Raw genomic sequence first — 24509 nt, 5'->3', positions numbered from 1 at the left:
AGAAATGTAATGCAAGTAGCGATACTTTATATTAAAAAGTAAGATGTAGCTCCTAAAATTGTTCTTTTTCTTTTCCACTTGAATAAATGTAGCTAGTTACTGCCCACCTCTGTTTAAATAAAAAAGAAATGAAGGAATAAAAACCATAAACAAATGACTGTAATAATTGGGAAAAGTTTAATTCAAGCTTAAGAATATCCTCAGCTTGATCGTGAGCGCCCCCTGCGGCATGCAGCGGTACTGTAGCTCCAGCCGCGGTCTCTGCTGGTTGATTCAGTCCGCCGTAGCTCTGCCGACTGGAGGGATGTGACCCCGGAAAAGGACGCCCTGCTAATACAACAACACCCCATTCAAACAGATCACACAAGAAAGTAAAGCTGGACCAGGAGGGGTGAGCTGTCGTTTACTTGACGGGTATTAGTTTGTCAATAGGGTTATTTTTTTCCTAGTTTGAACCGCGGTGCTCGGACGTGTAGCGGCGGCACCTGGATGCTGTTTCCCTCCGCTGGAACTTCATTCAGGCTTTTGTCTGTGGCATGCTAGGCGAGCTAGCTTGGTTGGTTAGCTCTGCGGCTCGGCTTTGGTTCCCTCCAATTAAAATGTCAGTTGATATTAAAACATAGAGGACTTATAACTGGTTAGGACTCATGCTTATATGCGTTGCAACAATGGCTGTGGTTCTGAAGCGGTTCGGGGGGTACCGCTAAAAGGTTTGCTGCTTGCTAATAGAGCTACAGTTTAAACTGTCTGCGTCCCGCAACATGATTTCTGAGCAGTACTAATATGCTAAAGGAGCAATTTAGGCTTCCTGAAGCTGTGACTTTTCATTTTCTGTCCACAAATATTAATAGAAAGTACATTTTCTCTAAATTATATTAGATCTCAATTGACAGTAACAGCAGTATATATTATGAATTCCTACATGTTATAACAGATATCGACATGATATTGTAGATACAACTCAATATTTAATGTTTTTTTTTTACCCTTAAGTTAGTGCCACAAATACACCTTTTTTAAGAGGTTTTCTATTTTTAATGCAGCCACAGATCCATTGTGCTGCCCTGCCTTTTAGAGTGTCTGCTGCACCCCCACTCCCCAGTATCTGACAGCCCTTTTAGTGGCAAAGCTGGCTCCCTGTTGGCAGCAGGACATTGATGAGTGCTGCAGCCAGCAGGTGTCAGGCCTTGGTCATGGGCAAACACACAGAATCCCCCTGGCAACTGGCACACTTGGTCGTGTACCACAGCATGTTAAGCCTCTCTTAGTTTGCACATTCTCTTAGCTGTTTAGATTTTTGCGGAAGGATTAGGACCACTTGCCTCCTTATACTCCCTGAGGGGTCATCATCAGCTGCCTGCATGCAGCCCACACCGGAAGGGGAACGGCTGGTTAATCTCCGCAATCACTAGCTCCGTTTTTGGTCCTAGTCTTGCTACCCAGATCCAGCGTGTCATCATCTCACACTTGATGTTTTCACAAAATCACTTATAAATCTTTTGAATAATTTTAATCAGTCACTCATTTTTTCCCCCCCTTTTCTCATTTCCAGATATCCTTGTTTCCTTGTCTCTTATTCACAGCCACTTGTATTAAATTGTTCTCAGAACATAGAACATATATATAGCTGTTTGTAATCAGAATTTTCTGCCTTGCTTTGATGCTGGCGCTTTTGAAAATCGTGCTGCTGCACCCCCAAGGGACCAGCTTAAGGCAGCAGCTTCTGTTTCAGGTCCTTTGAGGGACCCTGAGGAGTGAGAATAGATGCTCTGTGATCATAGACCAGATGAGATGTTCTTTTTTTTTCCCACAGGGTTTCAATGGAGTCTGAAAATGTATGGAAATAGTCTAGATTTTAATTAAGCATTAGCTATTTTCGGGGTCTGAGTAAGTACTGAAATGGTATCTTCATTTTAGACATCTGTCAACTTATCTGTTCAAGTTTGTTGAGTTCTGCCAAATTATTTGAGTTCACGCATCACATGACGACGACAAAACATGACCCACTTATCACTGATGTTTTCACACTCTAGTTCATCACCATTGTCCCAAATACTGTCACTATTGTTGTAAGGCCACTGCATGAGCAGAGATGCCTGCGATACAACCAGCAGGTCCTTGTCGGACCTTTTCTAGCCTCTGGTGTCTGCTTGGCACGCTCATGGTGTTGGAGGACCAAAACTGGTTTGACCTCCAGGAAGTGTGTGTGTATGTGTGTGTCGAGTGCCAGGTTTATGATTTACTACCTGGACATGACTTGTGTTGTCTTGACTTGATGTGAATGTTCAGATGAGAATTTAATCAAAGAACGAATGAGTGCTTGGGTCTAGAGTAGGGCTGGGCATTTATCGTATCATTTATTAATTATTTATTCTCATGATAAGAATTTTGATTCGTCATTGTATTGATAAATTCCAAATGAGGATGTTAAAGTTAATCAAAACCTGACAGTTTTATGGGCTATTTTTACTATTTTCTTCACTGTTTATTCTACTAGAGCATCAATAAATATCACTAAAATATGGTTAAATGCTGTTATTGTGGAGTTTAGTGATATATACAAATCACACTTTTTCAAGGTAAATTGCATCCTAAAAAAAGCCAAATTTAAATAGGAACGTTTTTCAAGGGCAGTATTTGTGTTTGTAGCACTATGAATTCTGTGCCATAGAATTACTTAATTTATCACCATCTTTATTCGTTTCACATTTATGCTACAAAATATTGTGATAAAATTCTCATTCCATGTCACCCACTCTTAGTCTCTGGAGATTATTATAATAGTTTTTGGGGGTTTTTTGGAAGAGGGATAAGCAATTCATTGCTCTAAAGTAATTGATGTAAGAAATCCAAATGTTTCATCCCTTAAATTTTATGTTGTGTTGGCAAATACAAATATGTGCTTCAGGGAAATATTTTTGTCATGTGTTGTCATATTTTAAATTAGCAGTAACATTTTAAATATGTATTATTCAATGAAGAGTCTTCTAATATATTTGCATACTTATTAGTTAATAAAGACACAGACTGTGCCAGTTTTCTTTCCTCTAATTTCTGTGTTTGTTCATGAACAGCTGATTGCATCAACACTGCCTGTATTTAGAGATGAAGATTCTTGTCAGAGATTTTGTGGCACATGTTGTCCAGACGCCCCTAAAAGCAAGCAATTAAGTCTTTCTCCACCCTTAACGGAAAAAACAGCTCCAAAGCATAGAGTTTCAATCTCCATGCCTGACTGTGGGGATTATGATCGGGTCCGGTGAATGTAGAAGAGCTCAAATGCGTCCCCTTCTGTCCACCAGACATTCTCCCAAAATTAAGCATTCTGATCTTCACTGGTGAATTTAAGACGGACCTGAACAGGGGGGCATCTTTAATTCATTTGAAGATTTCAAATCCATTATGGTGTGTTTCACTGTTCCTGTAGCCTAGAGTAGTATGACATTTGATAAAATAATTTTTCCAGCTCTGGATCAGTTAGGAAAAAGAAAATGGCGTGGAAAATCTGCAGTACAACTCTATGTCTTTCTGCCTGTCACTGTCTATCTCTCTATCATTTATCTATGTAAATCCGTCTGCCATTTTTTTCTTTTTTCCAAATATTGCTCCAGAAGTAATTAAGAATCGATTCTGTAGGCAGGTGTGGTTAGCACAAAAACAGGTTAAGTTCATTAAAAATAATAAAAAGAAATGTATTTATTTTTTTCACAAATGAAGGTGTCCATAAGAACAAATTGGCTTAAATTAGATTTAATAGTGTGAAAGAATCAGGCTTATGACACAAATTAGTATCAACGTTGCTTGCTGTTAAAAATGTATTGACTGATTTTACATGTTAAAATGTTTTTATTAATAAAACCATTGACTGAAAAGTGAGCAAGATATGACAAGATGTTGGTAGAGTGTGTGTGTGTTTGTCAGTGGGGGTGAGTTTGTGGGCGTGTGTGTGTGTGTATGGGTGTACCTGCAGTGGCACAGCTGCTCTGCAGAACCAGGGCAGGCTGATCAGCTGGCAGCCACACCAGCCTCATGGCCTACTAATGTTTCTCACACATTTGCTCAGGACGTTGGAGCAGCTCATGATTGAATTCAGGTTATTTTTTGCTCTCAGTTTTTCCTATCTGTTCAAGCCATCAAACTGTTCGAGTCATATTGCAGGACTCATGCTTGCTGTAGGAATGTGATTTGTAAACCGGACGTTTCGCGTCGTTCGGGCATCATGCAATGAACTGGGGTGGGTGCGACTGTTTCTGTGCTCTCCGACGGGCTCTGGCCTTTTTGACCTCCTGTAAATGTGTGAGCATATCACGTTGCATAATGTGTACCCTTGTTGCACTTTGTGGCGTGTCTGGAATCTGAAATGATTTTGAGAAATGATCTTTGTCCCTTTTTAGAAATGGCAATTGATACTTTTGGTAATGGATGCACCATTTGATTGTTTGGTTACCATTACTGGACGTTCTTCAAATAAGGAGAACCAAAAATCATGTGATGCTGTTAAAGCAGCCAGTAATTGTTCTAAACGGCACATCTTTACTGTGAAAAGTTTTCAAAGTTATGATTAAGGATGACTCGCATAAAATATTTTATCTTTTTGCTTTAACAGTAAAAGGCCTTTTTGGCTACACTGTTCATAAATCAGAGCCCCATAAACAAAAATACTACTGAAGTTAGAATGATTCAAAGTTTTCTACTTTTACTGTCAATAAGATGTTTAGGAGAAAATCAAAGGAGGCAAAGACAATTGGGAATGCTATTTTCTCCAGTCTCTTATCAATGTTGAACGCCACCTCTGTATAACTTCTCTGATTGCGTTTAGGCTTTTAACTTGGTATGGTCCGGGTATCCATATCAAAACAGTGAGGTTTTAAAAAGCTAGTTTCAGAACCGCTCTAAGCTTCTTTCATGGAGTTACTTTGGTTTAAAGTCCTTTATAATTTTTTTTTCCTGGAAAAAACTCAAAGTGAGCAGGATTTTGTTTGCATACATCTCCTCACACAGTCCTGCCCTCACCCCCACATGTTGCTGCACATTACCAGAGTTGTAGCTCAATTAGCTATTGTTTAAAGTAGGGCTGTGCAAATAACAAAATGTATTATTTAATTTTGAATCTGTTTCCAAAAGATCACAAATATAACATTTTGTCCAAAACTGGGTAATTGGATTTTATGTCACTATTTTGGCCACTTTCGAAGACTGGACCCATGTGCTTCAGGCGGTTGTGGTTTTGAATCGTCAGTGTGAGTATATGTGGCTGTAAAGACAGAAAAACAAGAGGAACAACAGATCAAAACTGTAAAGGTACAAAAGTGTCTAATGACTAGTAGTTGCACTGACAGCAGTGTTGTTTAGCCAACAATAAAAGAAAGCAAAGGTTCACTTCTTTTAAGGTTTCTGCCAGAAGACTTCCTAAGCCTAAGTGGTTGGGTGTCAGGGCAGTCATTCATCCCTGAATGACGGGCCAGCAGCTCGTCATGCTTTTGAGTTAAAAAAAAACGTTTAAAGTTGACAGGAAATTTTAAAATATCACTTAATAATCATGTGTTATTGAAAGATTGGAAGATTAACACCTGAACAACAACTATAACGCTTTAAGAAATGCAAATATTTTAAAAAGACTAAAATAAATAAGCAATGTTTAGCCTGGCGGGGGCACAAGTAAAGCCTGGTGGCCCACCAGGCTTATAATACACTGGGGGAAACCCGGTCTTTGGTAACACTTTGGATTTATATGCGGACTCAGATCATCAACACCTGATGTGCTAGATTCGGTGTTCAATGGCATATGCAATATCACAAATCTGTTCAACCTCATCTAATTTGACATTAAACTACTCATCCAACCTGGAGATGACTGGATTTGATGGAACATATTATGCCTAATTTTACATGTATGTATATATTTTTTCAGTAAATCTGGCCTACTGCAAATATTGCGTAATGGATTTGGAAATGCTTGCAGCCTGTTGCAAAACTTTGAGCCAAGGTAGGCTATATTTAGCATGTAGGAGAAGGATCTTTAATTAAAAGTTAGCGAGGTCCACTCTTGGGACATTAACATGCATGTGTAGTTAAATTGCTCTGTGTAGTTACATCAAAATGAACAATACAACAGTCTAACTCCCGTAGTACCCATAGAATCAGGACATTTTCCTTTTAAGAAACAAATCTGTGCTTTAAATCGTCAAATTTTGACATTCATTATAGTGAGGGAGGAAAATTGAAAAGGTTTGTCATTTATAATATGAAGTAAATTGCTAAAAAATGTGTCATTTTTAGGACGAAATCATAATTGTTACATCCCTGAAGATTAAGATTAGATTAAAAGAATTGTATTATTACAATTCTTAGCCTGGTTTAGCAGCCCCTGATATCCTAACTGATTGATATAAACGTCACAACTCTTAACAAGAGCCCAGCGCTGGTACAGAGAAAGCAAGGGGGGGTGTGTCTCAGGGGGATTAGACCTGGATCAGCATTAAAGAAAGCCTTTGATTATGTCTGGAATATTACCCGGTTTGAGTCGAGGCAGACTGAGTGTCCCTCGAGGGATTAATGCAGAGCCAGCCCACCACTACATGCTAACCTCAGGAACACACAAAGGAATCTGACAGGATCCTGATTGGGTACTTGAAGGGTTGGAAGACGTGAAATATAGTACCAAGCTCCTGGTACACTACACAGCCTGTGGTTTGGGTTTAAATGTTGCTCTTAAACTTGTACAAAGTAGCTTATCTACTCTGATTAAAATGGTAAATCTGCAATTATTTTAAATTTGCACACCTCTCAGTTTGTATCTTCCAGATTTTTATATGTTGCATGTAAATAATTATTCACAATAGATTTGATAGGTCTGTTTAGATCATAATTACAGTCTTTGTCAATTTTGTAATGAAGTTTCTTATTTTGCAGTCATAAAATCAACTTTATTTGAAGGGCAGGGCATGATATTGACACGGCTCTGCTATAGCCTTGACCTAACATTTGTCATGATCATGGACTCTTCACAAATGTTTATGACTGATATTAAGAATTAAAGTCAGTAACTAATATCACATTTAATGCAAAGAGACAACTTGGCATTAACAAAGGCAAATATTTATTTGTAGGGACAAATGGATGTTAACCAAGAAATCATAATCTGTCATAAATGTGTGACAGATATTGTCACACATATCTTGTCATACTGATATGTGTGACAAATATTAATTATGGTCGCATGACAGCCAAAGTTAAGACTAACAACAAGTGACAGGGTAATGCAATATCAACACATAAAGCTACATAATTATTTTAAGTTTTATCATTAATACCCTTTAGGAGTAGGCCTGTCACTCCTAATAAATTTTGCTGGATGATAAATGGTCCCATTAATGTTGTTTTTGAGACTGTTTCCAATATCATTACCTTAATGATAATTTTATTATCATTATTGATTATCATTGTAATTATTTATTGGTCTTGAATAAATAAACCTTTTGTAGAGCATACTTGACATCTAACTGGAAGATATTTTAAATATCCAAAATAAAACATAGCAACCAAAAACCAATAAATAAAACATAAATAAAAACTACTTACAACTGGAATCATAAATAAAATGGATTATAATGTCTCTGCAAGCAAAATTGCCCTTTAAATAATGTTAATTATCAGAATGAAAATTATCAAGCTCATTTTAATCATGTAATTGAATAATTAGATGCTTATTGTAAGAGGCTTAAATAAAATGTTACCCACTTGTATCCTCAATTAGGGACAGTCGGGTCCAAGATTGAAAGAAATGATTTAAGTAAAAATAAATCAGGCTAATTTATTTGGAGGAAAATATTTCTAAAGGGAGTGCTTCTTTCAATAGATGAGCAAATGATGCCAGTCCTCTGCTCATATTCATCTGTAACTCAGAATAAGATGTAATGTATAAATAAAAATTTAAAAAACTTGGAGTGGAGTTTATTCTCCGTCACATCAGGGAAAGAGACAGAGTTTTTGTCTTTTTTGTGTTTGCGGTACTCATCACGTTTCTGATGACACGTCTCTACAATCGTGCAGTACTTCTATTTTTGAGCCAACATTCTCATATTGTGCTTTTGTAGCCCTTGTTTTATTTACAAGACTACAAGCAATACACACGTTTTTGTGTATTCCTGTGAAAGGGTGACACTTTTAGGGATGGTTAAAAATAAAACCTGAAGCACTCAAAGCAGAGTCCTGCGTGGATATGATGCTAAATATGGATTTTCAAGCTTCAAAAACAAACCTCCATGGATTTGTAAAGCCTTGTCATAAAATCAATATGTTTATTTATACTGCAAGTGATTTTGGAATGAAGTGCTCCCGGGTTCGAACAAACTCATAGAAATCCTTGTCAAGACAGGAAAATATTTATTATAAATATCTGTTGGTATCCTTGGTAAAGATGTGTGAAAAGCCTTAAATGTAGCTTATTATTGCAGCAGCACAGTGTGACAGAAACATTTCAAATCCAGACTTTTTTCTATATATTCAGGAAAACGTCCGTGTTAAGAAATATCTACTTATTTTTATTAAATCAAACTAAAATACTTTGTACGAACTGCTTTTGTCAACTAGACAGCACTTTGTTTGCACCTGAAACATTCCACAAGATTGACAACATGGAGTCAAACTGTTGTGACGATAAGAAGTATTAACATTCATCAGTCTGTCATTGCACACAGTCAAAGCTGCCCAAAAATCGACATTGCTGTAAAAGTTAAACTTCTCCATTATCACAGGAGTTGAATCGCTGTAAACTTTACTGCTGAATTACCCCAAAGCTACATTTAACCATAGCTTGAACTGTAAAAAAAAAAAACCAAAAAACTGTGAAAATCTGTTCAAACATCTAAAGTAACAATCCCAGTCAGTTTTTGTGTTTCGCAAAACATTATCAGATAGTTTTTATCAATAAGGGGCAGATTTTTACCATAATCATTTGAAATATTGCACAACACATGAAAAATGTGTAGTCTTCAACATTTTAGGTGAATGTTGCAATGACTGACTGGGTGTCAGATGGGGAGCATTCAAACTGATCATCCTAAAAAAGTGATGTCTAATTAGGAAAGACTTTAGTTGCATTTATTATATAGGAATTGTTCAGATGTGCCAGTAAGTGTAACACAACAAATATTTCTTAAAACTATTATTTCCTACTGCAGATTTTTTTTTATCCCATTCAAATTCCAAGTTGTACCACTACAATAAAATCTAAATATGATTTAAGAGTTTTTAGAAGAAGTCAATAAATGTGGTGGGTGTTGTAAAATCACCTTTCTAAAGATCTTATCTCAAGACGGCTCCTTTGGCCGAGTAACCACAGTCTCCGCTCATCTTTTGTCCTGTTATTTGGAGTGACTGTTTGATTCGAACCTCTGAGGAAGACGTATTGATGCTCCTGAGTTTCACTCCGTCTCCACGCTGCAAATCTCTTTGCTCGGCATACGAGCTCTCCAATTCGTCTGAAGCTCAGAGACGTGATCAAAAGCGTCACGGAGGCTGATCTAAAGACGCTGCCGCCACCAGCCTTCCTCCCTACACGAGCCGCCAGCATCCTCCCTTCATCTCTACCCCCACCCCCAACTCGTTCACCCACCGCCACCAATCCCCTGGAGGTTTCCTGAGCAGCTAAACTGACGCCAGAGAGCTCTCCATCTTTTTATGTCTGTCTGTCTTTGAGTCTTCAGCAGCTCTCCAAATAAAAAAACGTGATCAGCCTCAAGGTTGAGGCGAATAAGCGACTCTGTTGATTGCTCCAGTTACAGATGTTGTAGCTAGTAGCATGAGCTCCAGCTGCTCTGATCTGGGTGATTTCATTGCCTCACTTTGACAACTAAGTGTCCAGCAGGACCCCCACTCTTCCTCTCTCTGGTGGGTTCTGGAAAAGTGGGCTGATCAGCCGGCTCCTCAATTAAATATAACCCAACATCAAACGACCTGTCAGCATGCGTTAGCGGCCCTTTGTTCAGATAAGAGGCCAAAATAAATTGCCAGAACTATCATCATTTTCTGTGGTTTGCTCAGGCTTTTTATACGAGATATTTTTGGGGGAGAGAAAATCCTGACATGCATAGTGATGTGCTCTCTTTCTACATCATTTTTGTATTTAATGGGTTTATTTATTTGGTTTTTCAATTAGCAGATTTAAGCTGGATATCCAGCAGCGCTCATTGTTGGTGCATTGTGAGATTTAATGCGACATTAACCGACCTTGATGCGTACACGCGATCACAGCATAACTTCTCCCTTTTTTATCACCAACATTAGATTTGGCAGCTCCTTTTTATCGCTTGCTTTCACCTCCTCCCTCTGTTTTTTTTTTCTCCACTCCTTTTTTCCTATTTTCTGCATCTCTGCAGACTGGCTGTGAAAATAGGTCAGAGGCAGAAGTGAGATCTGTGCGAAAACTACCTCGCAATATTAATGAAGTGGTGAGGCGCCTAACCTGCACTGCACTGTGACTGTACTAAAAGATAAGAGTCCGTTCAAAGAGGTCAGACGGGATGTATGCAGAGGCTTTCATGTGGTCACACTCCGGTTTATGCATCCATGTGTGTGTACTTTGGCTATTTTTTAAATAATTTTTTGTCCAGCCCCTATAAATCAGAATTTAAAGCAGAACATGTTTTTTAAAAAATCGAAAAAGTTGAGCTAGAACCACCAGATCTAAAATATTATCTACAGCAAATGAACAGTAGCCGAAAGCTGTGATCTCATCTAATCTTATCTAATGTAGCCTGACTTTGTGGCTGAAAAACCTCCACAATTTCATATTTTTAACTCGCACTGTTAATGTACATTACATGTGTGACAAAATTTGTGTTAATGCTGCTGGGTTTTGTGTCACCAGAGCCACAGGAGCAGAGGGGATGAACCGCGAGGAGGCGCCGGGGAAGTCTCCTGAAGACATGTACATCCAGCATAAAGTGCGGGTCCTGCTCATGCTTAAGAAAATGGGTTCAAATGTAAGTATGGTGACCGGAACAGCAGGCTGGTTTTCACATTTTAGGTGTAGGATAAGAACAAATGGGCTTCTGTTCCTCTGCCATATACTGGCATATAGTATCTCATTAAGTATTTATAGCGTTTTCTTTACTTTTGTCACATTATATTCACAAACTTGTGGGGATTTTACGTTTGACAAACAAAAACTAGTGTGGAAGGAAAATGATAAATCATTTTTTAAATTATTTACCAGTAAAAATCTAAAAAGTGCGATGTGCACCTAAAGGTGACTTCTCCAATGACTGGTTGTAATATGACAAAATGTGAAAAGACTAGAGATTTGAATACTTAAGGATGCTGTATTTCCAGCATACACCAACAGAAACCTCTTTAACTCAGTGACACAAAAAAATATGACTGCAGAGTGAAAATACATGCAAATGTTTCTGACTATGAAATGTCTGAAGAAAAGAAAGTGGCAGAGCAAAATAATTTCCTTGAGAAAATTGATTTTCAGAATTGTTATAGAATTATTATTATTGAGCAAAGCAGCAGGATGCAGGTCAGTGGGATCAGAGTTTCTGCCTGCTTGTTCTTGTTTTAGGCTTCATAAAGCTGCTCTGTTTACTCTTTCTCAGCTTACACAGAGCGAAGAAGCTTTTCTCCGGAGTTACGCAGGAGTGGTTCACAGTCAGATGAGCCAGCTACCACAGCACAATATAGACCAGGGTAAGACTGGAACACACACTTCATAAAGTCAATAATAATTGTGTTAGAAGGTTTTTTCTTTTTAAATGTTTATGTTTTGGGATTTTTTCCCCCTGCGGTGTAATCCAAACATTGCCACTCTGACATGCTGCAGAGCTGCTGCTCTGGTTAATCTAAAAACAAGAGAAAATCCCTCTACACACCTCATTCTCAAAGAGTGCACAGCTCTGTAGACCAATCGCATTCCCTGACTGTGCATGGGAACCATCCAGCCGCCCACCAAGCTTTGAGATTACTCACCCAACAAACGGCGCGCATCGCTGGAAACAAGTGACTCACCCACAGCAAGAGCGAAACTCTCGTCGCTGTCATTTCTCTCTTTCTCTATCAGAAAGTATTTTACTCTGTAAACCAAATCAGCACTCCGGTCTGCCGTTTTGCTTCGTGAACATTCATTCTTTTTCAGAGGAGTCCACTAGAGTGCACTGTTGATCTTTTTCACCCACCCTCTGGTTGCTTGAGGTTAAACCACAAGATGGCGCTGCATTAAAGCAACAGTGTAAGTGCAGCAGCACTGCAGTCATCCAGCAGAGAAGTGTAGATATTTTTGTTCTGCTGGATTTCCAGTCCAGTAATCATGTATTAGGCAGCGGCCTGCTGTGTCTCAGGTCCTGCTTTCCTGTTCACGACGTTCACACCTTCAGGGGGCGTTGGAAACAGAAAATTGCCTACAACGTCTTAAAGTGTTAGGTCAGTGTCCTTGCCTGTGTCCTTTCTCTGTAACGATAAAAACACTGCCAGAGAGAAGTGAAGATAATTTCTCTTTTTTTATACTCCTATAAGAGATGCAGTTAAGACTGTGCAGGTTTCATTACAGCCTCACGTTTGTTCATTAACCAGCAGAACATGAAGCATGGCACCATTTAAGGAGGTTTATAGCATCTATAAAAGCCTCATCAGTGATAAGTTCACAGACGTTCTGCCGTCTCTGCTTTGTCAATACAATGGGATCATCTCTTATAAGTTATGGAGTGATGGAAGATGTGAAAGGTGCTCTGTTCTTCATACATTAGAGAACAGATGCACTGAATGTCCTTCGTGCGCCCATGAATTATTCACGGTCCAAAACTGGTCCGAGGTATTGTGATTAGGTATTACACACACGCTGGAGAGGTAATCCGTTTCTAAATAATCAAGGCTGCACAAAGGACGAGGTGTTTCGGTGTGTGTTGGCAAGTCTGAGTGTGTTTGATGGGATTTGATATTTAATGTCTGGCAAACTTGTTTCTTCCATTTACACTTTCTAATAATAATATGATGATGAACTTTAAACTGTATTTTACTGATGAGTTTAAACGTTAAATGGAACGAACCATTCTGTCCTGGTTTTAGTTTCTGGTGTTGGTTCATGTTGTCATATGCAGCAGCTGCTCCATCAATATGCTTCTGCTTCAGTCCAGCAGCAGGGTGTTTTGTTTCTCATGGTGCATCAGTGGTCTGTCAGAAAATAACAAGGCTGTTAGAGCGGCCAGATGTTGTCCAGTGTTGTACACAAAAATGTTTGGTGTTAAAATAGGCTGGTAGTTTTGACGTGAAATTGTTTGCTGTTTTTTTACCTGAGATGCTTGAAGTCTCCGTTTCTCATTCTGATGGGATTAATGGTCGTCGTTTTGGGGAGTGAGCAGCTGCAGTTCACCCCCCAAGTGAACTTCGACCTCTCCTTAAAACTTTAAGGAGAGATTTTAGCTACTCCATAAACAAAATGAAAAGCAATGAGGGCAAGGCTGTTGCACATCTCTAACTTCTTTCATTCTGACTCTTTTGTTTGTGCATTGTTACAGTAACAGCACAAGCATCTGTTGCTGCAGTGAGTGACGGTTAATCAGCTAATTTTAATGAAATCTGTATTTAATTTAAAAAGCAAATAATCTTCACAGTACTTTTAAGGTAATTCATAATGTCGCTGATCCGACTGACCAAGCTGATGTATATAATTAAGGAATCAGATGCTACAGTTGAAGAAAAGAGATGAGACATTGCTTTATAGTAACAAAACAGTTTATATCACATTTGTCAGCACCAATATTGTTTGGTATAAAGCAAAAATAATGTTCTATTTTCACCTCACTCTCTGTGAGCAACCTAACCACGTCAAAACAATGATGGTGGATAAATTATCTGCTGCAGTGACGAAGTTTTTTAAGGTTTAAAACGTCTTTTCAAAATTGAGTCTTTCCAGCTGGGTGGTGATGAACAGAAGGTTTACGGTTTCACATAGGAGCACATTGTGATGCTTGAATGTCAGACATAAATTTATTTTAAGCTGCTGAAGGCACTTTGTGAAACTTAGCACATCTGTCTGCCAGGATTATCTCAGAAAAAATGTTTAAGGGAACATTTAGACGAGAAGCTCAGCTTATGTTTGATTATTTTAACACTTTGCAGTTGTGTGTTAAACCGCTACAGAGTATATCAGTTTCCCAGCTGCCTATTTTTGGTACAGTAGAATAGAAACATGCTTTGTTGTCAATCGGGTGTCAAAGCAAGAACTTAAGGTAAGTGGGAGCACTCATATTCACACAAAAGTCCAACAATATAGAAATAGGAATAAGACTGTGCTGTACGGATAAATTTACAACACAAGAAAAATGATACTGTCAAGTTTTTTTTTTTAAAAATGGCATAGTCAGATTAATAGTGATGTGCAGCTGAGTAAAGTAATTTGGAGATGAAAAAACTTCTTATTTACAAGAAGTGGAAAAACTGCAAATTACGGAAACAATGTTATTTGAAACGAGAAAACTGCAATAAATTGCAACCCAGACTCAAAGCACAATTAATAAATACATTTAATTTGAATGATACATGGATATGTTGCTGTATCCATTACTTCATTTCAGCAGGATTTAATATTGTAATTTTTTTAATTGTTATTTCAAGTTGATCTAAAGCAGTAGCAAAAGGATTATTTTCAATTCCAGTTTTGTATGATTTTCACTCATTTCAACTGTTTTTTGTTTCTTTTAACTTTCCAATTTATCTCAGGGATTTTTTTTTGTTCTTTTTTCGGATGCAGTGAATGGCAACATTATTATCCTATAAAAATAAACTAAAATGCAATTGTTTTAGATCTTTAAAGGTTATAAAATAGGTTATTCTGATGCATTACACTTCCACTGATAACATTAGTTGATATAGAAGATCAGTTAACAGTTTTAATGTTGATTAATAGATCTGAACGGGTTCATGTTGGTCCCTGTCAGGTCTGAGGAGCTGCAGCTTCTTTTAGTGCACAGCAGTGAGATGCAGAGTTAAGGAAAAATATGAACATGTTGAGACAGGATCCCCTCTTATCAGCACAGTCAAGGAGTCCCAGGAATAATCTGATGATTGATTAAAATTTACAATTGAGGAAAATGTGATGAGAGTATTTGCTTGTATTTTCTTAATCTGTGCAGAAATTTAATTTCTCCCCCGTTCCAATCAGTCATTCCCTCACTGATTAAAAGTCAGCTGTCATTCTGTTTATGGGTCACTTCATTTGCATCTCGGATTATTTTAATTGGCACATTAGCATAAATGCAAAAAGTGAGGGAAAAAAAAATTGTTTAGCAGATTTTAATTAAAGCCAAGGAGGATTTATCTGCTAAGGCGCCAGCACTGAGATTTTCTTTATTCAGCTGCCTTGTTCTGAATTCTTAATGCTTTGGCCTTGCAGGACCCCATAGACTTTGTATGAACACTGTTATTATGTTGGGAAGAGCATGAACCCATTAAGTGAGGCTTGTTTTAGTGTAAATTAGTTTATTCTTGACTCATGTGACTGTGTTGTTTTGTTTTTTTTAAGTGGATTAAGACACAAAGAAACAGAAATTCTGTTACGCAGTGGTGACTGCGTTTCCTTTGTAATCTGGCTGCTGGTGCTCTTAATTAACCGTTTTAATTACGGCTTTGCGGTATTTACATTTCATTTAAACACACAAAGGCAACAGTTGGTAGAATCTGTGTTGTATTACAGAACGAGGCCACTGGTTTCTCTCTTAAGGAAACCAGTTGCCTCCAGTGGAGGGCTTCGGCGAATGAGAGGCGAGAAAAAGTTGCCAGAGAAACCTCAGTTATCCATGGAAACCAGAGTTTCCTTCAGGGATTTGAAGTTGCTCTATAAACTGAGAGAATGCTAATTGTTGTCAGACTACACAGCTAAATCTTTAGCGCAAGATGATTTCATGTGTGGTGGTTTCACTTAATTTAATAATTTCAGTTGAAGATGAAAATGAACACTAATGCAGTCATACAATAAATATGTTGAATTAACTCTGTAACCTTTAAATAGCTTAAATAAAAGATCTGAAATTTGGCAGGTTAAATTTAATAGTTATGCAAAATCATGGCAAAAATCATTTCAAGGCGTCTTCTGAAACAATTACCATTCAGAGACAAGAAATGTTTTCCTTTACTGAAAATTACTGAATTAGACACATCTAAGATCTAAAATTAGGTGTGTGTGCAGATTATGTTAATTTGTGATTTTTTGTTGTTGTTGTTGTTGTATTCTGTAGGGTTACACACCTCAACCGCTTTCTAGCATCTGAAATTTGCACTTACTTGAGAAAACAATTGCCAAAGGATGCATCTGTAGCTTAAAAAATACTTCTACAGCAACATTTGAAAAGGTCAGGCCATTCTGTTTGACTTCTTTAGCAATTCTGTTAGCAAAAATAGAATTTTTTTATTTACATTTTTACCGTTATACAGACTTTAAACCAGGGGCCACAGATTAAAAGTTTATACTTATGCTTCTCTGCTCCTCTTCATTCATGATATCTTAGTTGTTACATGAAGTATTTAGTGAATTAAATAAAAATGAAGCTAAAACTGGAGACAAAGGAGGATTTTCATCTTAAATGTAAAATGTATATATATATATAGTTTTACAGTTTTGGCTTAATTACTGCATTTTGTTCATTCAAACACTTTCTTTTTTTTTCAAACTTTTTGGCCTTTTTTTTTCCTGAGTTTGTTACTCTAGCTAACAATTAATCGATTACTGAATTAGTTTACGATTTTTTTCAATAATCGATTATTTGTTTTCAGCCCAAACCTTTGGAAATTGAGTGTTGAACCTCACATAACCCGCCCCTACAGTCTTTCCAACGCCGCTGTTCTCGGCGCCTTTATCCCCTCAGCCGACCCTGCACAGATTGTGACCTTAAATGTTGTTGGTGCTGCACCACTGCAACACCAGAGCCATCAATCCAGACTCTTCTCTGCTTTTTTTTTTCCGTCTAGAAAGACGGGCAGAAAGCGCTTCATTCCTCTCACTTCAAACAGGCTCCCTTTGAGCTTAATAAAAGATTTCGTCTCCTCAGAGGTTTCGCCGAAGCTTTCATGTTGCTTTTTTTTTTTTTTTATTTCAAACAAGCTAAATATTGATTTATACTGCCTCAGAAGTGTAGAGGAGAACTGCGTGTTCAGGTTGTTCCTGATGATGCTACCCTGAAGCAGGGATATCGGTAAAAATGATCCACTCTTTGCTCTTTTAGATAATTTTTCTTAATAGAAAATTTAAGAATTTAAATTCTTTAGCTGTATTTCTTTTTAAATATCTGGTTTAGTGAACAAGACTGTTCAGCTCTAGATGCTGATATAAATTTGCCCAATCAAAATAATGATTCCTATAATTACTCTGGGTCATTTGTTTTCTTCTACAGAGGGATTTGTAGAGGACATATCAGGTAAAGACATAGTGCTGCTGTTTTTTTATTTTTTTGAGCAAATCGACCCTCGCAGGTCTTTGTGTTCACCTCTGTCTGGGAGGCGGAGGTAAGGAGCGGTTCAGCCTGAGGCAGATGGGAAGGCAAGAGAACGGCTGGAAGCAGAGCTGCATCAAAGCTCACCAAAAGCCGCCCGCTCGTGCGCAGCGGCTCCGGCGCGGCCCGATTCTTATCTGCTGCTAGGCAACAGCGTTGAGGGACCTGACGTTTCCATCTCGTCGGCTAGAGCTTGTTGCTGTGTGTGTTCTCTGAGAGCGCGTGTTGGTATCAGGGCGAGGTCCGAACATGACTCTCAGGCGCTGTGTTCAGATTTAGCTCGGCCTCTGGGAGTATTTTGAGAGAATATCTGTTGGTTTCTGGCTCGCGTCGCTTTGTGCCCTTGGCCTGAACTGTCTGTTACGGGGGGCAGAAATCTTTCACGCAAACACCACACAATTCAGATGGTGCTTATTTCCGTCAATCTGCAGCGTTCCTACGGCAACTGGAACTTGGTTTCTGTATTTTTCAGGACTGGAGAAGGTTGGGAAAAGAAAATAAGGATTCAGGAAAAGTTCTGGTTTTCCAGGCTTTATGCCCTTTCCCATTATTTAATGTCTATACTTTTTGTGCCCTTCCTTTTGTTTATCCCTCTATATTCCCTACCTTGTGTCCATCCTTTCTTGGTTTCTTCCATAGTTCCTCTCTTCTTCTATCCTTTCTTTTCTTTCTTTATAATGTTCCTTTTCCTTCCCTTCTTCTGTCCTCCCTACTGGTTATCCTAACTTGCTTCTTTGTGTCGTACCTCCATTCCCTCTTTCCTTTCTGTCCTTGCGTCCTTCAGTCCTTCCTCCTTTCCTTGGCCTAATATTGGTAGCTGTGCTGCAGCTTGACCTTGTCGGAGCTGTTTTTAGTTGTGCAGCAGTGAAGGTGACAGATGTGTCCAGGTGCAAAATTATCTCCATTTTGAATAGTTCCAGATTAAAGTCTTTCAAAAGAAAACAATTTGACGCACAATAACACACAAAACTAGTCTAGTCTTGTAAATTCTGTCTGTTCCTCCTTTATTTACCTGCATCGTTCCCAGTCAAAAGAGAAAAAGACATCCTCTCCCTATAGATTTAACCTTGCTGTTGTTCTAAAATGTACTGAATGTATCCTAGGATAAATGCTCTCTGAAAGCGATACCCAGGTCAAACACAAACTTGTTTGTAGGATCTGTTATGTCTAATGAAGATGATCCTCTCTTTGTGCCAAAGAGAGGATCGAGGCTCACAGTCTCTTGGCCTACTTTCATATCTCTAATGATTAAACCTAACAGGCACTCCTCAAAGCTGCTGTGAAAGTGGGGTTTTTTAAGTAGAAAAATGGTTGCTGTCAGAACGGCTTCCTAGCCTTTTAAAAGGTGTTGATCTTGGTGTTAAGCATGCTTGAGACTGTAAGGTGTGTTTTTACAGCACAGGATGGTGGTGACAGTAGACTATCGCACTCGAGCATGATTTCTCCTTCATTTTATTCCTTTTAATGACCAGAACCACATAATACTGTATCTGTGTACTTTTAATTCAGATACTGAGCCAGGTGGTAAAAGCATCAAAACAGTTTTCTTTTCTGTTTTCAAAGAATTTTTAAACCACTCATTTCTCCTGAGTTAATGTCTAGAATAAGGGTCTACAAACTTTACACTCCAAAGAGCAATTTTTGCCCTCAGTAAAACTGTTCAAAATGTGACTTATAATTTCTGAAAATTATCTGCTACTGGAAATGTTTGCTTTTTTTTAAAGAACCTCCATTTTATTTCTAGTTTTATGTAACCAAAATAATTTTATAAATAGTGGATTGAGATGTTTTCTTCAATAGCATGTTATTAAAAAATTACTGTCCTGCGGAAAATTTAAGAAGAGCTGAAATTGACTATTATTTGATTGTGATATGAAGGAACAGCTGCACATTTTATTTAATGATGCGTCTTTTAAATCCTGGTATTTAAACACTTTCTGGAGACGAAAGCTGCTTAAACAGTTCTGCTGTACGCCATATAAATAGTTTAATAATTTGAAAAACTACTACTGAATCGCTTGTTTCTAAATAAAAGCCAGCAGACAGGTTTTATTGTGTATTTGACATAAATCACAAGTCACATAAACACCAAAGAGGCTGTAATTATAATCTACCATAGCACAAAAGGAACAGGGAAGAAATACAAGCATGTCATGTTTGCGAGTCAACTCTAAATGATGCTTAATGGTGATAATATCGGTTGATTTTAGTATCAGGCAGCCTCACGCCTCAGGCTGCCTCAGTGGAGGAGATTGAATGGCAGTGAAGCTTCAGGTCTGGAGGTTATCAGGATTCTGCTGTCAGCAGCCCACTCAGAGCGTCGCCACGTCCCCGTCAAGACGACCGAGCGGCTTTACGCTGCAGGTGTATCTGTCAAGGGAAGAGTTTACCTGCGTCCACCAAGCCGACGTTCACAGTGGGATGTTTCCTCCAGCTTCACCGGTCACAACTGACTGGATTCATAAGAACCCACGTTTCACGTGTCGAGCTAGAGTTGGTGTTTGAGCCGTGGGTGTCAGAATGGAAAAAGAAAAGAAAAAAAACGCTTGAGCTTCTTCATATAATGTTACAAAATGTTGTACAATCACTCTGTTCCCTCTGTGTTCTGTCTCCCACTTATTCTCTACTATATAATTTACAGGATAACCAGTCTATAACCGAATGAGGAGAACTGATCATTAGTGAATAAACACCTCTGGCAGATTTAGATTTAAAATGTTCTTTCAAGTTTATTTCTGATCGGCAATATGAAAGGCTCTCTTTGAAACAAAATTGTTTTAAATGAAAAAGAAAATTATTTATACCCTTAAAAATACAATTTTTGTTGGCAATGACACCCACCTTCTAAAGAGTAGACAGGCTTTAGTTTTCACTGGTATTTTGGGAGTTGCAGGGCTGTTTTATTTAATCAAATAAATATTTTTGGCCCACAATGTCCATGTTTGAAGGACTACAGTGTTTTTGTGCAACATCACTTTAAATGATTCATGGAAAATTTGCCTATTCATAGATGTTTTTGTAAAACATATCTAAAATGTTTAAAAGAGAATGCAGCTTTGGAAGCTGAAATGTTCAGATGCAATGCTACTTAACAGTTAGCACAGTCCAGACGCCCCACTCATTTTCCTCGACATTGATTGGCTGAACCTTCAAGAGCAAAAATAAGCACAACCTTAGATATTAGACTGTTTCTAATTTGAGTACTAATTGTGTTAGAACTACTAAAATAGGCAGTTACAAGGACAGTAGATCAGGTCTCAAGTATTAGTGATTTTCAGTGAGTACCTGAGAGAGGCTTCTAAAGTATATGCATATATGAATCATTTAGAAAATTTGACACATTTTCATTTTACTGCAGCTAGAACAGCATGTCATGAATGCTCAGGTTAGTTAGCATAGCCACCGATGACGGCAGATAAACAGTTTTCCTGTAACAGAATATTGTTTCTCCACCATTAGCACCAGGAGTACATGAGTGATTGACAGCGCTAAGACACTCCTCCTGACTGTGATTGGTTGTTTTTGACTGAGAGCTGTGCATATCTTCACATGGCAATAGAAGACAAGGAAAAGTTTGGAGGAGATTGATCTTTTCACAGATTATGTCTGACTATACTGTCATGGCACTTTTAACCTTTTTTTTTTACTTCTTTTTCTTTTAAAGAAATACTGCAGCTTTAAGCCAAATAAAATCTAAAATACTGCAGCTTAAATAAGAAGAAGATGAATATATGATGAAACTGCACCAGTCATTGCATTTTACAGATGCTCGTTTTAAAGTAGAAGGTCTGTTGCATTTCATTTGTCTCGCACTCGGCTTTGAAGGTCAAAGTCTCTGATTGACACACTGGGAAATGAGATGGAATCACTTCCTCTCTGAATCATTTATCTCTTATTACAAAAGGAAACTCTCCAATCTCCTTTAAATGCTTTCCTCGTTTTCTCTGAACATGTTTCATTTTCTCTCTTTCTTTTTTTTCCTTTTTTTTGTATCCCAGGTGCAGAGGACGTGGTGATGGCGTTCTCACGGTCAGAGACAGAAGACCGACGACAGTGACCCAGGCCTCTCTCCACCTCTTCCCAAACAAACCCACCCACTGTCCCGCCCTGTGCATGATTCACAACAACATCCAACTCCACAAACAAACACACACACCGATGAGCTCAGGAGAAGAGGGGCGCCTGCAGGAGGCAGAGGAGGAGGAGACGCGGAGTTCGCCTCCTACATCCTGCCCCTTCCTCACCTACTGACGGCACCTGGGATGCACTCGAGCGGGTCACTGTGGGCTGTGGCCTTGGCAATAAGGCAATCTGTGAACACACTCACAAATTGGGTAATTGTCTGTTTTCTTTTTATTTTCTGTGGTGGCATCGAGGGTTGATTTTTGTTAGGTTCTGTCCGCGTCGAGGTGTCGGGCAGCGTCACGTCTGCTGCGGTCACCGAGGCGGACCTTTTCGACAGCTGACCCGAAGCGAAGAAAAGTGATAATCGTGTTAGAGGAGACGGTTGGCAAGTATTTCTGCTTTTAAAAGCCCTGCCGTTAGTTTCGGGTTTTAGCTGTTGTGCGTTGTTTTGTTAACGAGGGGCCTCGTTTTGTAAAAAAAAAAAACTCTCAGCAGATTTAAAGTTACAACCGTGTCTCAGGATCCGGTAGAAAGTCTCCCCGGTGGAGTCCAGCTTTAGTATTTACCACTTCTTCATCTCATTCGGTCACTCATAAGAAGAAGCTGGTGTGAAAACATTAATTTTAAGAGTAACTACTCAAAAAAACAGCTGCATATGACCGCATCAGTGTTTGAAGACATTTTCTGCTTCCGGTTAGATGGTTTTAAATTTAATTAACTATCCACACCGGACTGTGGCCTGATTATGAGGCTCACATTTTGGTTGTAGGACTCAGATAAACTCATTTAGCGACGCATCGATCCCCGACCCCCGTCTGCCGCTTTGGTCGGCTTCAGCCGTGCTCTGCGACGGGCGCAGCTGGATCTCGTTCGTTTTCTAATTAGAAGTTGCAAAGAAGAAAAACAGTGACGCTTTACTGAATCATGGTATGAACCGTAGGATTTCTGACAAGGTATCGACAGGCCGATAGAGCAGAGTGCGAGTATCAATCGTTCATGTTTAGTTTAGTCCTGGATCAATCGACGCTATTTATGAAGGAGAAACGCCTGAAGGTCTTTGTTTAAATCTGGATATGTTGTGCATGAGGCCCCATTTATTATTCATCTTTCTGCTGCTTTCTTTATTCTTGTCAGTGTTTATTTTTAATCATGAGCGATTGATCAGAAATTACAGACACTACCAGATGTTATCGAATCAAACATGAAACACAGGTGTAAACATCCTTTCTGCTTGTTTTTTTTTTCACTCATTGTGACGAGTAAAACTATAATATGATAGTTTTTTTTTATTGTACGTTTAGCTTATCTTGTAACCAGGTTGCTATGTATTGCAAATTTTTTGCTCAGGTCCCTCTTGAAAATGAGATCTAGATCTCAACGGGGTTTACCTGATTAAATAAAGGAATATAGCTGGAAACTAGGAAGAATGAATTTCATGTGCCAATTTAATAATAAAAAAAAAAAAAAAGCTGTGGGTGTAATTTATTGTTTCCTGAATTGATAATATTGTTTTCACTAAATCGGGAATTAATTTAACCAGCAAGCAGCGACTCTTTTACACTAAATTCACACAAACTCTAACTTTTAACTACCTGTAATCAAACCCATAACGCCAAACATTACAACTGTGTGCTGTTTTTTTCTCTCTTTTTTTTTAACTGTACTATATCTGTTGCACTATTATCAGCGGGATATTTGTTTTTAAAAATAGAAAATAAGGAAAACGTTTTAATATCTAGGACAAAGATTATTTGTTTGATTCACTGCGGGGTGAAAAGTATGGTTGTAAATGTGTTTTTATTTGTCATTTACAAAAAAAAAAGTTAAATCTTTAATTGATGCAGCTGGACTTTGAAAAAAAAAAAGAATATTTGTGTCTCAACAGGCATATTTCTTAACAACATGCTGATTTATTTAATTTAGTTTTAAGATGTTTTAAAGCCAAGCATGTCTGCTTTGTGGTTTATCATGTTTATTCAGCCTTGTCACAATGACCATTGTTTGTATATTGTTGGTATTTGTGGAAGCTATCAGCTTCGTAGAAATGTTTTTTGTTGTTGTTGTTATTGTTGGCGGTAAGTTCAAGTTCAGACTGAATGTTTCCAAGAATCATCGCAATGTAAACAGCCAACAGGTCTGTCTGTATTTTATGTTTACTTTATTATAAAACATTCTTTATTTGTCTCTATGCATTTTTTTTCTAAGGTGTCTTACTGTACATTGTACCCATCAGGGCTGGACTGCAGCCTTGGATCAAGTTGTGTGTGCGGGGGTGGGCGTGTGTGTGTGTGTGTGTGTGTGTGTGTGAGTGAGAGAGAGAGAGAGAGAGAGAGAAAGAGATCCTCATTGAACTTAAAATCTCCCTGTTTTGATTTTCAGCATGCTGTTAAGTTGAAGGCAGGATTGTGTATCTTCTTACTGTGACCGGATGTTGCTTAATTGTTTTTGTTCTTTTTATTTTGTCGCCTTGTATTTTATTTTCCTTTCCAGTCTACATTGATTAGTTGGTTTCTTTTTGGTTTTGTATGGCTGCTGACCATACTGCCCTAATGCTTCCAAATCCAACTGAACCATTAAAGAACTTTAAAAAAGCAAAACTTTAAATTTCTTTATTTTTACTCTAAGAAAACAAGCTTTTAGGGTGGAAAAAGTATTAAAATAACCAGAGACTTTTCACCACCAACATTTGTTTCAACGAGGAATTCAGGTATAAGCAAAAGCTACTTTGTCCCAAAGGGAAATAAAATTTAGTTGCAACTCACAGCATCCAAGTATCTTCAAGGAGTCGTGGATTCTGATACTATCGGCAGATCTTTGGTAGCAGTCAGTCTTGCAACAAATCTGAAGAAGCCTCTGACTGAAGACACCGTTTCTGTACGACAGTTTCATTACATGCTAACA

General features: G+C 38.3%; 1 protein-coding gene across 1 annotated transcript; it reads left to right on the top strand.

The window, feature by feature from the left end:
* Positions 1 to 251: 251 nt before the first annotated feature.
* ctnnbip1 (catenin, beta interacting protein 1) lies at positions 252 to 24200 on the top strand. Its single transcript, XM_028019487.1, has 4 exons — positions 252 to 391; positions 10871 to 10985; positions 11604 to 11694; positions 21482 to 24200. Exons 2-4 carry the CDS (start codon positions 10890 to 10892, stop codon positions 21538 to 21540), a joined length of 246 nt encoding a protein of 81 aa, XP_027875288.1. The 5' UTR covers positions 252 to 391; positions 10871 to 10889; the 3' UTR covers positions 21541 to 24200.
* The last annotated feature ends 309 nt before the right edge of the window (positions 24201 to 24509 follow it).

Source organism: Xiphophorus couchianus, chromosome 1 (genome assembly GCF_001444195.1).
Source record: "Xiphophorus couchianus chromosome 1, X_couchianus-1.0, whole genome shotgun sequence".
NCBI classification, from domain to species: domain Eukaryota; kingdom Metazoa; phylum Chordata; class Actinopteri; order Cyprinodontiformes; family Poeciliidae; genus Xiphophorus; species Xiphophorus couchianus.
Note: the sequence above shows the minus strand (reverse complement) of the source record. Positions and strands in the feature narration are given on the sequence as shown.

Bases quoted from the DNA above. Each gene is read 5' to 3' on its own strand.
- ctnnbip1 (XM_028019487.1), top strand. From the start codon at position 10,890: ATGAACCGCGAGGAGGCGCCGGGGAAGTCTCCTGAAGACATGTACATC. The intron at 10,986-11,603 runs GTAAGTATGGTG...ACTCTTTCTCAG, and splicing joins TTAAGAAAATGGGTTCAAAT to CTTACACAGAGCGAAGAAGC. The intron at 11,695-21,481 runs GTAAGACTGGAA...TTTGTATCCCAG, and splicing joins ACAGCACAATATAGACCAGG to GTGCAGAGGACGTGGTGATG.